This window comes from Phyllobates terribilis, unplaced genomic scaffold, assembly GCF_046119375.1.
Source record: "Phyllobates terribilis strain yellow unplaced genomic scaffold, ASM4611937v1 Scaffold_4__5_contigs__length_816908805, whole genome shotgun sequence".
In the NCBI taxonomy this organism is placed as follows: Eukaryota; Metazoa; Chordata; class Amphibia; order Anura; family Dendrobatidae; genus Phyllobates; species Phyllobates terribilis.
Genome location: NW_027362764.1, coordinates 76,998,509 through 77,016,765, shown reverse-complemented (window position 1 = coordinate 77,016,765; position 18,257 = coordinate 76,998,509). Strand labels below are relative to the sequence as shown.

General features: G+C 40.5%; 1 protein-coding gene across 13 annotated transcripts in view; it reads right to left on the bottom strand.

Moving 5' to 3' along the window:
- Positions 1-18,257, bottom strand: part of KIAA1217 (KIAA1217 ortholog) — a 456,094-nt gene that overhangs the window by 47,803 nt on the left and 390,034 nt on the right. For 12 of the 13 annotated variants that reach the window (XR_012320033.1, XM_073677511.1, XM_073677510.1 and 9 more), the window contains 3 exons: positions 16,567-17,390; positions 5,076-5,180; positions 2,794-2,846 (listed from right to left, as the gene is read on the bottom strand). Coding sequence is in view for 12 of the 13 variants with exons in the window: in XM_073677511.1 (XP_073533612.1) it covers positions 2,794-2,846; positions 5,076-5,180; positions 16,567-17,390 (982 nt within the window). In the remaining variant the exon portion in view is untranslated. The remainder of the gene's footprint in view (positions 1-2,793; positions 2,847-5,075; positions 5,181-16,566; positions 17,391-18,257) is intronic. The other variant, XM_073677508.1, reaches the window with a different exon arrangement.

Sequence of the window (18,257 nt, the reverse complement as noted above, 5' to 3'; positions counted from 1 at the left end):
AATTTCCAAACTTTTGAAGCGTGATCACTGAACAATCAAGCGTTTCATGGCAAATAGCCAACAGGGTCGCAAGAAGCGTGTTGGCCAAAAAAGGTGCAAAATAACTGCCCATGAATTGAGGAAAATCAAGCGTGAAGCTGCCAAGATGCCGTTCGCCACCAGTTTTGCCATATTTCAGAGCTGCAACGTTACTGGAGAATCAAAAAGCACAAGGTGTGCGATACTCAGGGACATGGCCAAGGTAAGGAAGGCTGAAAAACGACCACTTTTGAACAAGAAACATAGTATAAAACGTCAAGAATGGGCCAAGAAATATCTTAAGACTGATTTTTCTAAGGTTTTATGGACTGATGAAATGAGAGTGTCTCTTGATGGTCCAGATGGATGGGCCAGAGGCTGGATCAGCAAAGGGCAGAGAGCTCCACTCCGACTCAGATGCCAGCAAGGTGGAGGTGGGGTACTGGTATGGGCTGGTATCATCAAAGATGAACTATTGGGGCCTTTTCGGGTTGAGGATGGAGTGAATCTCAACTCCCAGACCTACTGCCAGTTTTTGGAAGACAACTTCTTCAAGCAGTGGTACAGGAAGAAGTCAGTATCGTTCAAGAAAAACATGATTTTCATGCAGGACAATGCGCCATCACATGCATCCAACTACTCCACAGCGTGGCCGGCCAGTAAAGGTGTAAAAGAAGAAAAAATAATGACATGGCCCCCTTGTTCACCTGATCTGAACCCCATAGAGAACCTGTGGTCCATCATAAAATGTGAGATCTACAGGGAGGGAAAACAGTACACCTCTGGGAACAGTGTCTGGGAGGCTGTGGTGGCTGCTGCACGCAATGTTGATCGAAAACAGATCAAGCAGCTGACAGAATCTATGGATGGAAGGCTGCTGAGTGTCATCATAAAGAAAGGTGGCTATATTGATCACTAATTTTTTTGGTTTTTATTTTTGCATGTCAGAAATGTTTATTTCTAAATTTTGTGCACTGATATTGGTTTACCTGGTGAAAATAAACAAGTGAGATGGGATTATATTTGGTTTTTATTAAGTTGCCTAATAATTCTGCACAGTAATAGTTACCTGCACATACAGATATCCTCCTAAGATAGCCAAATCTAAAAAAAAAAAACACTCCAACTTCCAAAAATATTAAGCTTGGATATTTATGAGTCTTTTGAGTTGATTGAGAACATAGTTGTTGATCAATAATAAAAATAATCCTCTAAAGTACAACTTGCCTAATAATTCTGCACACGGTGTAGTATTAGACCTAGTAGCCAGGGTCAGAATTGGAAATTTCTTTTATACATAGGGACATTAAAAAAAAAAAAAAGGAAGTAATATACCCTGTAACTGAGATAAATATATGATAACAAGGTTCCTCTTTTCAGTAACCTTTCACTGATCCCTCACAGCCAACCTGAAACCATGAGCTGACCATACACTTTAGAAAGTGGTCTTGTTTGGCCATCAGACATCTTTCTCGACCTGAACACATGCGCGGTCAAACAGATCTATCTTCCTAGAGAATAAAAGGATCGGGTGTGTTGAAATCAGTCAACCAGATTTTCCATTCCCGAAATTCATCTATACACACATTGATGTCACCAATACCATTCAATAAGATTGTATTATTCATTTCTTACTGTAGTGTTAGGAATAAGAAAGCAGAAAAAATATGTTTATCACAAAATTACCATAAAGTTGTCAGTTATTTCAGCTTTGCAGCGTATCAGAAAGGAAGGAGTTATATCCCCGACTATCACAACTAGCAGTCCGACCTCCAACGATCCCCAATTGATCACCTATCATATGGATAGGTGATAACTTTATATGTTGGGAACAACCCTTCAACACAAAACAATTATTGGCCAAATGAGCCTTTGTAAGAAAGCTTGTCTCCGATCATTGGACTATATCCACAAGGCCAGTAATCAGCCGATTGTCAGGGATTGTTTGTCCCCATATGGTTTGCATTGGGCCATGCAAAATACCCTTTAAATAAGAACCTAATGACTTGCGTTGTCCAGATAGTAGACCGTTTAATGGACCCTTACAATAATTATCTAGACTGACATTTCGCCCCTTCTCTCTAAGCTCCACTCACTTCTTCAAAAGGTTGGCAGGGCTGGTGTCAAAGCATCAAAAGTTGTAACAATGTTGTGTTTTTTTTCAGTAATATGCCAGATTTCTGGTATAAACAGTTTAATGAATTGGCCCCATAATATGTTTGACATAGCAGTCAATTAAGAGAATAGCTCTGTATTATGGGAATCTGCTAACAAAACCCTCAAGATATTAGTAGGATCGAATGGGATCCATCTTCTTCTATCTTCTGTAGAGCCTAAGATGGGGGATCTACCAAAGTACTGGGACCACAACATGCAGACACTTTTGACATTTTTTGCATGCCCCATTTTTAGATGTCCACAGTGCCCCCCACATTAGAGACAACCCCATAAATGCTCATTTAAGCTGAATTCAGATTAAATAGCTTTTTCTATTAGGTGCTGGGAGTAGAAATTACTCCTAAATGTTCTTGTAGTGTCGAAATTTCAAGTCCCACAGTCCTTCTGTTTGGCTTGGAAGGCCAAGTGAGTAGTTCAGAGCTGCATTAACATTTACTGCAGGGCTGAGTTAGTCATTTAGGCATTGGGCCAGTACCCGACGGCCCTTGGCCAGGAGTAGACCACTTCCTCTGAGTTCATATACATTAAAATTTGATTGCAGGGTCTGCAAAAAAATAAGCAAAACATAAAAAAAAGACCACACTAATCCCACTGTACCTGAGCTGTCGGTGACCGGCGCAGTGCTGCTTGCCGACTTTATGACTTTTTCACTGAAATAAGGAAAACAGAAAGATCAGTTATTATCGAAAAAGGAGAAACAAAAGACCCCCGGTTATTCCAGGGACCGTCAAGTGGCGTCATGGATTGCAGATTGCACTCAATAATGCCAGTCTTCTACATGACACAGAATGGAAACATCTATATCCCATCTATCATAATATTTAGGGGCACAAAAGTTATTACAGATAGGCTATTATCATAGTATTCCAAATGGAGATTAATGCCCATGTTACTCGATTCGGTATGATTGTGTTAGAAGAGTTAACGTTTCACATGCATAACTACTGGGGGGGGGGAGGGGTTTAATATTTTTTTTCAAACGTTACAAGTCCTCCGCAGCTTTTCTCCTCCATGCTCAAACTATGCAGACAATATACTAAATAATTGTATCCAAGATTGGAAAATTACAGTGCTCCAGCAATTGTAAAGTGGGAGGATTGAGTGTCTAATTTTTCAATTTGCACGAATTGAAAATGAATTTCTGATACAAAGTTCCAAACTCACTGCCTAGACATGGATTTAAAAGGGATGTTCACTACATATTTGTTCTTAGATGAAAGCACCACTCCAGAGTTGTTGTTTTTTTATTGCAGTGCTGGAGTGGTGCCACTAAACTAACTTCCCTGCCTCTAGTATTATATTTACCAGCCGTGGTCTTCAACTGTTCCCGGCACCACTCCTCTCGCTCTCCAACAGTTCGTCACACAATTCAATGTAAGTCTTTCAGAGCCAGAACGAGGCTGTCATAGACTTATATTGAAAGGTTGTGACCATTACCTCTGACTTACGGTCAGTCAGAAGGTGCGGTCACAAGATGGTGGCGCAGAACGGGAGCCGCGCCAGGAAGAGCTGAAGACAGCAGCTGCTGAGCATAATTCCAAGGTCAGGGAACTTAGATTAGTAGCACCACTCCAGAGATGCAATAAAAAACCAATGCTGGAGTGGTGCTTTAAAAATGGGTCCATGGGAGTCATAAAACCAAAAAAAGAACAAATACTCACCTACTGGACCTGGCTCAAAAAAGACATCAATCAGTTGCCACTGATTGACTCCAGTGATTGCTTAACATCCCCCAATTGATAGAGGAAGCCAGGAGACCAGCAGTGGAAATAGGCAGCAGTGCAGATGTCAGATGTCTGGTTGCTGATTATCTCTACTCTTTCATTTTATGACCCCTATGGAGCAGTTTTTTAATAAAAAAAAAAAATATATATATATATTATATATATACACATATACATATATGAGTATGTATGTATGTATATATATATATATATATATATATATATGTATGTGTGTGTGCGCATGTGTATATATTATATATATATATATATATATATATAAACACTGTATATACATATACATATATATATATGTTGCTTCATGGCATGGGCGGACATACCATTGGGGCCCCAAGAGGTAAGAGGACCCGAATTCCACCTCCAATGGTTAAAGTATGCATTATTATAAGCTATTGATCTGAAAAGGCACCATATATTGTATTTTCACAGGGACCCTCTTGTGTCTGTGTCCACTCCTGGAGCCGAGTGCTGAGACCTCTGTTGGCTTACACTTTGGCTGTTTTGTACTTTTTTACTTCTACTGTGCATAGGTAGAAAACTAGAAATCAGAGGGAGATGGTCCGTTTAGGAATATCGAGGACTTTCCAGGCTGCACACATAGTGGGGAGGACTCCAGCACTCAATTCATTTCTGCACTTAAAGTGAAATTTTATCAAAACTACTGAGAAATTAAAAACTTGGTAACACATTCCCTTAAAGGGGGACCTGTCACCACTTCTTTCTTGTCTGTTTTGGTAAATACTTGCATTCCACAGAAAGTAACAATTCTGGAGCTTTGTGTTGTTCTGTTCTTCGTTTTTCCTTTTAAATATTTGAATTTGAATTAACTGACAACTGTCGTACCATTCTGCTTATCAAAAGGGGCGTGTCACTACACAGGCAGCACTGATTGGACAGAGTGAGAATGTGTAGGGACACCCTTCCCCATACACCCCCCTCCCACCCCCCACTGGTAAAATCCCACAAATCAAGTCATCCATAAACTTCCAGCCATTTCTAGATGTGATATCGCAGCTACTCTTTGCTATGTTTGCTATTTCAAACATTTTTGACCAAACCCACTTATAACACAGCCAACATAGTAAATTCCTCCCTGGGTATTGGCTAGACGTAAATGAAAATGGTTCACATATTTACCCAGGTGCATCCTTATTGCTGCTTGGGCTGGGCCCTTTTAAAAGTGCATTCTGAACCAGGCCAGTAAGACTAGCAATCTGTTTCTCCATGGCATGCATCCTCTCTCTGCAAAACAAGGGAAGACCAGAACCTGCCATGTAATTAAAAAAATTATATAAAAATAAACTAAAAATTATCTGGAATTAAAAGATCGGTCCCATAAACAACTTTTATAGGTAATGAAAGGGAATATAAACGCCAGCACCTCCACCAATAACGAGAACAGGTTTCCTGTGTAATTGCAGCAGTAATGAGCATGTGCAACCACTGAGCCATTCATGGTCTATAGGAGCAGTGGTCACACATGCTCACTACTGCTCCATCACACAGGGGACTTCGATCTTGTGATCAGTGGGGGATCCCAGCAGTCGGATCACCAGAGATCCTACATTTATCCTTTATCCTGTGGCTAAGTGATAAAAGTTGTTTAAAGAACAAACCCTTTAAGTGTTTGTCACAAATTACAGTCTAACCGTTATATACAGATAGTCAGACATTAAAAAACAGATGTGGAATTTTTTTTCGATATAGAAACTCAACAATGGAGTGGGAGGGAATGAAATATGATTGCGTCTTCTGGTAACCATAGATGGAGGGTAAGGTCAAAATTATGGATGCAGATAATATAATCCTATCCTTAATTCACATTTAAGAACTGCCTACTATAAATACATTATATCACTGATCTTAAAAGTGCTGAATATTGAGCCATTGTGATGAGAGGAGGAGCTTATATACAGAATTACTGTTGGCTGGAGAGCTAGGCTTGTCCGGTAGCCATCTTTCCCTACAACCACCCACTTGGCTAGGCAGAGAATGGGGCCCTCTTTTCATCTCACAGTCGCAAAAACATATTAGAAGTCTCCCTCACTTAGGGGCACATAAGAAGACTTTATGGCAGTGCACTATAGGAATACCTTTGTTAAAAAAAATGGCAAATACTATTCCCATAGCTATAAGCCATATAGACAGAGTTCACGAGCCCAAGCACTAAATATATAGACATGTAATTATTTCATCCTGCCGAAGGATCTGAATCATTTGTAAATTTGAAGACTATAAAATGTATGATTGGTGTCAGTGAACACCTGGTATCTCCTGTCCTTCAAGAGGACCTTTCACTGGATTTTTGTTATTTAAGCTGAGTTCTTTCAGTTAGCCCTCCTTGTCTGATTCTGGAACAGTTTTTCTTTTTCTTCTATTGCCCTCTATTCCAATGATATCCCCCCCAATAATAATTTTCCCTTCAACCAACTGGGTTTATACTTCCAGAACTTCTCTGTGGGCATTTACTTTTTCTCTTCTGATGATGACCAATCAAAACTCAGCCGTGCCCACAGAGAAGTTGTGAGATACACGCCCATTTGGTTAAAGAGAAAATTTGCACCATTATCACTGAAGGGCATAACTTTGGATTGGAGGGGAGCAGAAGAAAAAGAAAAACTGTTCCAGGATCAGTGACAATTTGAAGAAGGACTCAGCTTAATTGACAAAATCTAGTGAAAAGTCCTCTTTAAGGGGATTGTTCAGAAACCCCATAGACAATAAATGGAGCAGTAGTGCACAATAATTGTTCAAATGGGACATTTTAAGCAGTCATTCTCAGGACAAGCAATGGACTTAGATCAGTGGGACCTGCAGTGGTCAGCAAGTTATCAGACACCTTCACCTTTGGTGTAAGGGCATTTTAGGTCTCAACAGTTGGGATATCAATAAGAAAGTTACATACAATACAGACCAATAGTTTGGACACACATTCTCATGTAAAGATTTTTCTGTATTTTCATGACTTTGAAAATTGTACATTCACACTGAAGGCATCAAAACTATGAATTAACACATGTGGAATTATATACTTAACAAAAAAGTGTGAAACAACTGAAAATATGTCTTATATTCTAGGTTCTTCAAAGTAGCCACCTTTTGCTTTGATGACTGCTTTGCACACTCTTGGCATTCTCTTGATGAGCTTCAAGAGGTAGTCACCGGAAATGCTTTTCACTTCACACGTGTGCCGTGTCAGGTTTAATAAGTGGGATTTCTTGCCTTATAAATGGGGTTGGGACCATCAGTTGTGTTGTGCAGAAGTCAGGTGGATACACAGCTGATAGTCCTACTGAATAGACTGTTAGAATTTGTATTATGGCAAGAAAAAAGCAGCTAAGTAAAGAAAAACGAGTGGCCATCATTACTTTAAGAAATGAAGGTCAGTCAGTCCAAAAAATTGGGAAAACTTTGAAAGTGTCCCCAAGTGCAGTTGCAAAAACCATCAAGTGCTACAAAGAAACTGGCTCACATGAGGACCGCCCCAGGAAAGGAAGACCAAGAGTCACCTCTGCTTCTGAGGATAAGTTTATCCGAGTCACCAGCCTCAGAAATCGCAGGTTAACAGCAGATCAGATTAGAGACCAGGTCAATGCCACACAGAGTTATAGCAGAAGACACATCTCTTCAACAACTGTTAAGAGGAGACTTTGTGCAGCAAGCCTTCATGGTAAAATAGCTGCTAGGAAACCACTGTTAAGGACAGGCAACAAGCAGAAGAGACTTGTATGGGCTAAAGAACACAAGGAATGGACATTAGACCAGTGGAAATCTGTGCTTTGGTCTGATGAGTCCAAATTTGAGATCTTTGGTTCCAACCACCGTGTCTTTGTGCGACGCAGAAAAGGTGAACGGATGGACTCTACATGCCTGGTTCCCACCGTGAAGCATGGAGGAGGAGGTGTGATGCTGTGGGGGTGCTTTGCTGATGACACTGTTGGGGATTTATTCAAAATTGAAGGCATACTGAACCAGCATGGCTACCACAGCATCTTGCAGCGGCATGCTATTCCATCCGGTTTGCGTTTATTTGGACCATCATTTATTTTTCAACAGGACAATGACCGCAAACACACCTCCAGGCTGTGTAAGGGCTATTTGACCAAGAAGGAGAGTGATGGGGTGCTACGCCAGATGACCTGGCCTCCACAGTCACCAGACCTGAACCCAATCGAGATGGTTTGGGGTGAGCTGGACCGCAGAGTGAAGGCAAAAGGGCCAACAAGTGCTAAGCATCTCTGGGAACTCCTTCAAGATTGTTGGAAGACCATTTCCGGTGACTACCTTTTTCGCAACTGCACTTGGGGACACTTTCAAAGTTTGCCCAATTTTTCGCACTGACTGACCTTCATTTCATAAAGTAATGATGGCCACTCATTTTTCTTTACTTAGAATTTGTATTATGGCAAGAAAAAAGCAGCTAACAGTCTATTCAGTAGGACTATCAGCTGTGTATCCACCAGACTTCTGCACAACACAACTGATGGTCCCAACCCCATTTATAAGGCAAGACATCCCACTTATTAAACCTGACAGGGCACACCTGTGAAGTGAAAACCATTTCCGGTGACTACCTCTTGAAGCTCATCAAGAGAATGCCAAGAGTGTGCAAAGCAGTCATCAAAGCAAAAGGTGGCTACTTTGAAGAACCTAGAATATAAGACATATTTTCAGTTGTTTCACACTTTTTTGTTAAGTGTATAATTCCACATGTGTTAATTCATAGTTTTGATGCCTTCAGTGTGAATGTACAATTTTCATATACAGAAAAATCTTTAAATGAGAAGGTGTGTCCAAACTTTTGGTCTGTACTGTATGTTTTTAATGGTTTTGAATGTCATCAACCAAAATTATGGAAATTCAAGTATCCGACTACCGAGATTTATTCTCAGCTCTTTTAAAAGATTTGTCCAGGATTCGGAGATCTTTTTTTTACCCAGAAAGAGCGCTCCACCTGTCCATGATGTCTATCTGGTATTGAGGATCATCCTCATTTACTGGAAGGGTGATAATAAGTAGCAATAACTAACATACACAACCTATAAAGAAAAGTGGCTCTATTTCTTAAAAAATCATTTCCCAAAAGTATCCTTCAACTTTGGACCCACTTGAGGACATTAAGGGTCTCCTTAAAGAAATAAATTATCATATTTCCCAAAATATAAATTCTTTGTGGAAAATATTGATCAAGATTTGGATGAAACCTCATCCATGTAAAATCTGCCAAAAAAGTAATTTAATTTAGATTAAAACTTCATAATAAAGGGATGACATTTCCTTCTTGAAGCTCTCAAAGTCCGGCTGTAGGACAAGATATATGCTTTCTAAGCTGCACAGTGAGGTTCTCGGTCTATTTCTAGATTGAGCAATCTGGAAACAATTCTGAGTTTTAAGTAAATTATGACTTTTCAAGGATGATCTTGGCTTTTGCTGGTAAACCACAGCATATATCATTTTCTGAAGGAAACGACTCGGAATTGGGGTAGACATGTGAAAACTATCTGTTTTTTTCCTGTCGCAAAATTCTATTATTTGAGATGCGGTGAGAGAAGATGAAAGGAAAGTGATGTAAAATTCCTCATATTTTACTCCATCAGGAACAGAGAAGTTCAGGGTGTTATTATCACCGTATGCTGAACACAGGAGATTAGAGAAGAGATGCGACGTCTTCAGCCATTCCTGAACGGACACCTATCTTTATAGGTTGCTGAGTGACAGCAGAGATAATAACATTTTTCTACATACTGTCATTCACTTCTCTGTTTTCTAGTCACCTGGAAAGCATTAAACCATTGCTTTTTTTTTCCTACATTTTAAACCCCCAGAAATTTGACATATAGTAAAATTAAACATTGAAATTCCAATAATATCCAATAGCTATAAACTAGGAAACACAGATTTACACAGTGAGCAAGTAGCACCGTCACACAATAGAGTGGCCAAATACTACCGCTATACAGTGAGACCAGGTAACGAAATATACTGTGCAAAAGTAATACTGCTATCCAGTGCCAAATTAACATTACCAAATAATATTACCATTCAGTGCCAAAATAATATACCGTAGCTATAACATCCAATTGCCATGGAAGAAGACCGACATATAACTGAAAACATGTAACTATTCAATACTGTGTCAACATAAAAGTGCCATACAGTGCTGAAATAACAATACCAAATATTACTACCAAAACAATACAGCACTTAAATACTACTGCCAAATAATATAATATTATATAACTTTTTTTCTACCATATGGCGGCATTATTTTAGTACTGTATGGTATTCTTATTCCGCCTCATTAATTCATTAATGTCTACAGAAATTATGGAGGCAATCTATTTTGGCATGTAGGGTAGATTTATTAGGTACCAGTTTCTACTGTATGGCGGTATTATTTTATCATATACAAAATATTTCCATTAAACGTTGCATTACACATAATTAAAAAAAACGATCCTTCCATTACTGTATGGACCATAGCACGTGTGGTGAAGACTAAGAACCGGGCTCAAGGAAAAATCACATAATCACAGTCTACGGTTTGTGGTTTGAATCTCGTCTAATGTACGAACTGGAGATTGTTTCTCCCTAATAAGCACTTCTCACCGCTGGTTTTCAGAACGTTATGGCATAAATATAACCAAACTGTGATATTCGACTGACCGGTCTATTATTTATAGTCATTATAGAACGTGGGGGACTTTTTATTGCCTATAAATGACACATTGAGGCCATTCTGGGAAGGAAGTTGGTCTTGACTTCACTACTGCAGAGTCTCAGACATGGTATTATTGAAGTTTATGATTGTTGGGCTTTTCTACCCACCAGCATCATAGTCAGGACCCATAGGAATCAGGGGCAGGAGGCGGTGGGGGGAGCTCTTTAATCACGAATACACCGGACTCTTAAATTAGGAGTCCAGTGTATTATTTCACAGGCCATAATGTGGCGCCCCTGAGGGTTCAGTTGCCACAGAGGTACTGCATCTCACCCAGAGGTGTGGTATCCCACTCTCAGGTAAGGAGGGAGCACTACCCGGGACCCACCCACTTGCATCTATTACACTCCATTTCAGAGGGAAGGGCGAGATTGCTCCTAAGGGAGAGCACAGTCCCTGGTCCCTAGCTGGAGGGTGGAACCATGTAGTGGGTGTGGGTGGAGAAAGCAGTTTAGCGGAGCACTTCAGTAGCAGTATAAGAAAGCAAGGAACCATCTAGAAGCAGCCAGTCCTGCTCAGGAGAGCAGTGGAGGAGGTCCAGGCTCCTGGCTCCAGTGCTTGGAGCAGGAGTTGAAAGGAGTGGGGCCTAGTAAGAGAGGCCCAGGAAAGAGAGAGAGAGGACGGGAGCAGAGGGAAGGCTCCAGAGACAGAGGGGATCCCAGGGGCACGGGAAGTGCAGGAAGCCACCCGTGCGCCCGAATCTGCAGGAACGTGGAGGGATCAGGCCGCATAGGGGACCGGCCTCTAACTAGTGGAGAACTACAAGGATCAGTTAGAAACCGGAGGCTGCTGTACTTGCAAGGTGCAGCTGCCAACCACCACAATTACATCACCGAAAAGGTGGCCACAGAGGGTCCAGGGGATTGCAGGTCGCCCGACAAGATCCGAGGCTACCGGCTTGGGACACTGATTGTGAGGCACAGGGCAGGAGGGTGAGAGCCAGCTCAGGAAGACGACCGAGGAAGGCACATAGAACGGGGTCTGGTTTAAGTACTCCTGAAATACCTGAGAGCTGCTGAACTGTTTTCTTGGTGAACGCAGGACGACGTGGGAGGTTACACACTGGCCTTGGTAACCTGGAGTCTTGAACAACTGTGAGTAAACCTTGAAGACTGCACCCCACTGTGTCCTGGGATTATTATCTGTGCCATCCCCTACACTACACTGCAGAGCAACATCTACATCTATAACATCACTGCACCGCCCTGGAGCTTAGCTCTACCTGTGGAGAGCTGAACCAACTCTGCTGCATCACCAACAGCTCCAGAGGACCTGCACAGCAGCGGCGGCTCCATATAGCCGCATACCACAGGTGTCGTCACGAACATTATATAAAAACTTTATTTCCTTTTCACTTAACTTCCTTTTATTGATCGCCCTGGGTCACGGACCAGGTCACCGCTACTGTGACATTCCCCAGCATTGACCGGCCCGGCTACCGAGTACCCCACGGCCCAGGGGGCGCGTCAATAACAGCAGAACATCACAACAAATTTTTATGTAGTTTTTGACTACAGAGAAGAAGGATCTATATCTGTAATATGTTGCCATTATATAAGGCAGTATATTCATTTGACAGATCTGCTTTAACAGGCAATTTCATAATTTAAGAGGAACATGCATTTTAAAGGATATAGACATAGGGGCATTTTACTACTTAAAAGCATGTATTTGGGCTAAAAATCACTTTTATTGCCATAGGGTTTCGTTAAAAAATGTTGCCTTCTAGAGCCTCAGTATTGCATTGTCTATTCCTCATTGCTGAATGAGTTATCTGAGAATATGTCAGTGAACTCATTCTCCGTTTTTTTTTTATCTGTTTATCTGTTGAACTTGTTGGTCAAAAATTAGCTGAGAGGACCTCAGAGAAAAAGAAAAAAAAAATAGTTGCAACCTCTACAGTCAGAACGAGCTCACTGATGAATTCTCAGTTACCTTATTCTACAGCTAGCAATGCACAGGCAAAGAAAGAGCATGTAAAAGCCAAAATATATGCATGTAAAACAATAAATTGTCCCCAAAGCAGTCCATATTCTTTAAGCTTCAAGAAAACTATTTTCATATGCCCTATTAGGGTGATACAAATAGTGAAATGTGAATGTAAATCAGTACCAGAGCCCAATAAATGATCAAGCCATTTATAAAACTGCAATCCTTTTTATGGTGGGTGGGATTTAAGGCTGTTCATGGGAGGTCCCATCACGAACTCCTCCCAGGACAGGATAGGTTACGCCTTTGAGGATCTAGCTCACTTGTAGGGGGTGTTCAAAGCGGATAATCCAAAACCGTTTTAATTAAATATTATAATACCTTGGTATTAGGATCAATAATCCATCGATCAGGACTTTTAAACAGTGACTCATTATATCCAGTAATATTTAACCATGAATGGTGGTTTCTCCACCATCAGATCCAATATAAACAAAGCCTGCTGCTACATCTTACCTTTGGATACACACATAATAAAAACATTATATCCATGTAACGCCATAAAACTCTCCAACTCGTGAATATAATAGCTGAGCAGCACTCAGGCGCCAGTTGGCAACCAAGCTCAAAATGAAACTCTTCTTTAATAAAATATTTTATAGCTACATTAAACAGGGAAAACAGTTATACTAGAACCGATATTAACATATAAATAATTCATAAACCTATACTTTAATTACAGGTATTATTAACTGAACCAGATGAATATATTGTAATAATGCTGTATGTGGGAAAAAATGATGGATGAGCTTAAAGGGGTTTTTAAGGATTTTTTTTTTTTTTTTTAATTCCTCCGACTGCTCTAAAAGAAGAAATAATAAAAAAAAATACTCATTCTGGGGTCACTTTTTCCTCACTAGTCTGAGCTTACTTGTTCCATTATCAATGCACCGTAAATGGCTGGAAACGATCACTGTGTGCCGAGGACAGGATTAGGAAGCACAGAACAGCAGGGACCAGGTGATTCCCAGATGGGACCCGAGGGAGATGGATGAAGGGAGTGTCAATTCTTGGAACATCCCTTTATTATACATGTTATTATTTCTGATAGCTACATTGTATATAGTGCACTTTTAAAGATAAATTTTCACCATTTTTTTCTTGTTGGACTTGACACAGAATGTAATAATGGCTAGAGTGGAATAACTTTTTTTTTTTTTAATTTCGCCTCTCTTGACAGCGAAATTAACAATCAAAGCATTGGGCACCTAATGAGTTAACTTTTTTTTTAAGTCCAAGTGGGTGTTAGACAGTTTTCACTAGGGGGAGTGTACTTCTTTCCCTGTATGATGCTGACCAATCATGAGCAGGCAGCAATACGCAAAGGAAAGCAGAACACACCCCCACAATAGATTAGAATAGATTTCCATGTGTGAGGTGTATGACAGGTAGCCTAATCTCCTGGTCTAACCTCTGGCATGAGTAAGTGTGGGGGAGGGGCATCACAGCTGATTTTAGCAGCATCACATTACAAACCCTTCTTTCAGCTCATAGCACTGTCAGAGTTGCTGTACTGCCCCCCCCCCCCCCCCAATGCTGTCTGTTTGGAGACAAGTGTGATACTGATACTTTCAGCTCTCATGTCTGGTGTGTTCAACTTGTACTCATTCTGTAGTGAGATCAGACTGTCATTACATCTCACACAGGAATAGCCCAGAACAGGCAGATTACTCCTGTGTGAGATGTAATGACAGCCCTGATCTCACTGTAAAATGATTACAAGTTGCTTGAGCACAGCAGGCATCAGTGTGATACTGACATACTTTCTAATCAGGAGAGCTGATAGAAGGGTTTGTAATGTGACACAGCTAAACTCAGCTGTGCTGCCTCTTCCCCCACACTGACTCATGCTGGAGGTTAGGGCCAGAAGCTCAGGGCTGTATAATTACATCTCACACACTGAGAAACCTGCTCTGAGCTATGGTGGGATCATGTTCTTCTTTCCTTCGAGTGTTGCTGCCTGCTTATAATTGGTCAGCATCAAGCAGGGAAAAGAAGTACACACCCCCAGTGAAAACTGTCTGATAACACTCAGTTGGACTTAGCAAAAGTTAACTCATTAGGTGTGAAATACTTTGATTGCTAATATCTCAGCACCTGAGAAGTGAGCACGATGGCTCAGTGGTTAGCACTGTATGGTGGCTCAGTGGTTAGCACTGCAGCCCTGTAGCGCTGGGGTCCTATTCAACCAAGGACAACATCTGCAAGGAGTTTGTATGTTCTCCCCGTGTTTGTGTGGGTTTCCCCCGGGTTCTCCGGTTTCCTCCCACACTCCAAAGACATACTGATAGGGAATGTAGATTGTGAGCCCCAATGGGGACAGCGATGAGGTCTGTGAAGCGCTGTGGAATTAATGGCGCTATAGAAGTGAGTAAAATAAATAAAAAAACAAAAAAAATAAAGTTTTATTCCGCTCTGTAGTCACTATTGCATTCTGAGTCCAGTTCAACATGAAAAATTTTGTGAAAGGCCCTCAAGTTTGTTTCTTGGCGTGATTAAAAAAAGAAGGTAAGGGAAACCCTTACATTTAATCTTCGTCATCTAGTAGAAACTTCTATTTAGCTATTGTTTAAAGGGGTGGTCTACTTTATAAAACTTACCTTTAAATATGCATTACAGAGTTAAAAGGGTTGTAAAACATTGACCCCATGGCTGATTATTTCCAGAAACAGCGCCACTGCTGTCTACATAGGTTGTTTGAGGTATTGCATCTCAAGTGTAATAACTTTAATAGCACTTCGCTGTAATACCTGATACAACTCAAAGACAAGTGCGACGCTGTTTCTGGAAAAATGTATCCATGTTTTTGTAGTTCTTTAAAAGTAGGATGTTCTTCATGCAGGACAATCATCTGTTAGCCACAGGGTGTACAATCAGAAAATCTTTTTTGGAAGATCACCCAAGACAGCACCTTTTATTAGCAACTGTGAAATGATTAATTTTCCACTTGATCAACTGCAGGTAAATTGATCACTTCCTATAGACTTTTTCCAGAAAGTACAGCTGATCTTTGACAATCCCAGGAGGAGGAGCAGGGATCCTCTAACTTGAACATCCCCTTTAAGCAATTGTTACTTAAAAATAGCTCAATACCATCTTAAAACAACTTGGCAGATGAATGCAACTCCAGTTCTCCAAGTTTCTAGTAATATTATGATTTTAAGGGGACCTGGATTGAAACGGAGTCATTTGTATTTGTATAGCGCAGCAAAAATAAAACCCTACAAATATCAATCTGCAATTTTCATCCTCACATTCGTAAACTCTGGGAAGTAAGCCATCAAGAAAACCGCAGCATCGGCGAATTTAATTGGAAACAGAAGACATTGTAATATACCATCAGAAGAGAAAAAACATCTGCATGGAGTCATGTACCCAAACACAACACAAGGGCTGCGCAACTAGGCAACTACCGGTGCGGACTACCTGCTAGAAGAAATTGCATTCACAACTTTACAAAGTTTTCCAGGATGAAAAATAATACTGTACTCCTTATTACTGAGCCTCTAAATCATCCCAATACACACAAGGCAAAATTTCCGAACTAAAAAATTGCAATCCTTCAACACATTGGTTAAAAAGATAAAGAATGCAAAGAACATTTCATTGGAATATAGATGAGAATTTTTGAATTTTTTAAAATTCTCAGTCCATAGTTTTGTTAACATCCATTGTACAACCATCTACAAGCATCTTGGTTACTCATGCGGTTTAGTTGGTTAGCATTTAGAAGTAGAGTACATGCTTATGTAAATCTGAAGAACCACACAATTCATTAATGGTCAACCCTTGCTAATGGTACACAGAGGTCATTAATTTTCGAGTACTAATCTAAGTATGACGTCAAAATAATTTTCCATTATGACGTTGGTCCTCGTCAGAACATAAAAGGTTCTACAGGGTCGAAATATTCCTTACCGTGTAAAATTATCTTTGGGAGCTCCATATCCAGCATACATTTGCTTTTCAGTAGAAGATGGGACTATATCAGCCATACCAAGTATTCCACCAGTGTTGCGGACTTTGGCTTCGACGAACACTCCGGGACCCTGATCTTTTTTAAAGGACTGTCGGATTGGAGATGACCTCTCGCTGTGTATACCATGAGGAGGTACATGAGCGTTATGACCATGCATCTCCATCATCCTGATATCAGTCACTCTCTGAGGTGAGGCTGGAGGAGTTTTAGATCCAAGGGTTGGCAAATGACTGTCTGAGTGTTTTCTATTCTTCTGCCTATAAACTGATTGTTCCATCATTTCCACTTGCATAGAAGTGTTAGAATAAGTGCTTGAAGACCTCAATGCCCCTCTATGGAAAGCAAGTAGATGATCTGGCATGTCAAGAGGGTGCCCACCATGTGAAGACGCAATGCTCATCCGGCCTTCGTGATACATGTAGGGGTCTGCATACATACTATCATTTCGCATCAATGGGACATTTTTATTGCCCATATCCTCATCTGGTTTCACGTCCCTCCTTTCCAAGATGGCACTGGGGCTAGGAGAAATAGATCTTGAGATAGGCAAACTGGATAAGCGTTCCCTTGGCATCGTTGTGTTACTCTGTCCAACAGGTGGACGCCCTCCACCATATGGGATCCTGGATGGAGAAGGCGGCATGGAATGTGGCACAGGGGTAGGAGGTGGAGATATTGGGCCTCCATGAGAGGGATATGTTGCTGACCCAGGCCGGTGGACCACTGGGCCTTCTCGAACATTATAGGCAATATCCCTTTGCATCTGATGGAAACAAGAAAGAAAATTTAATAAGATTTTACAAAGATCAATCTTTTGTCCACTCGTTAGAAAAAAATATATACAGAATAAATTGGAAATGATCAGTATTCAGCTTTCTTCCTGGATAACTTATTTTTTAGACAACATGACGTATTCAAGATGTGCACAAATAGGGCATCATTTCTAAGGTTGTCAACCCCTTACTAAATAAAAAAAATATATATCAATAACAATTATATTATTTTTAAATATTTTACTACATTTGCTTGCAACTCAATAGAACCTTCAAACACACTTACAGACCTAGGAATGTAAAGGAGGACATGTGAATATTTGCAGCTATTAATATATACTTTGATTTATCAGTTATATGATTTTTATCTGTTCTGCGTAAAATCTGTGCATCTCTTTCCAAAAGTTCGATTGTTTATTATGTAAGCTTAGTAGAATAAAGACTCTGAAATAACATCAATTATGTATAATTTTCTGCTCCTCATATCACGCCAAGATAATTCTCGTTTGGACTACTGCAACTCTCAACTAATCCGTTTCTCTCTTATTAAACCCTCCACTTTCCAATCTATCCTGAATGCAACAGTCAGGGTCATATTTCTGTCCAGCTGCTACACTGATGCTTCAACCCTGTGCCAGATATTACATTGGTTACCCAGCTGCCACACAGAGTACAATATGAACTTATCGTTCTCACCCACAAAGCTCTCCATAGTTTTCTACACTGCCCTACATCTTATCTCATCTCTGTCTATCACTCTACCCGTAGTTTCAGAACTGAAAATGATACATGATTAACATCCTCCATAATCTGGACCTCTCACTCCTATCTCCAAGACTTTTCTCGTGCTGCACCAG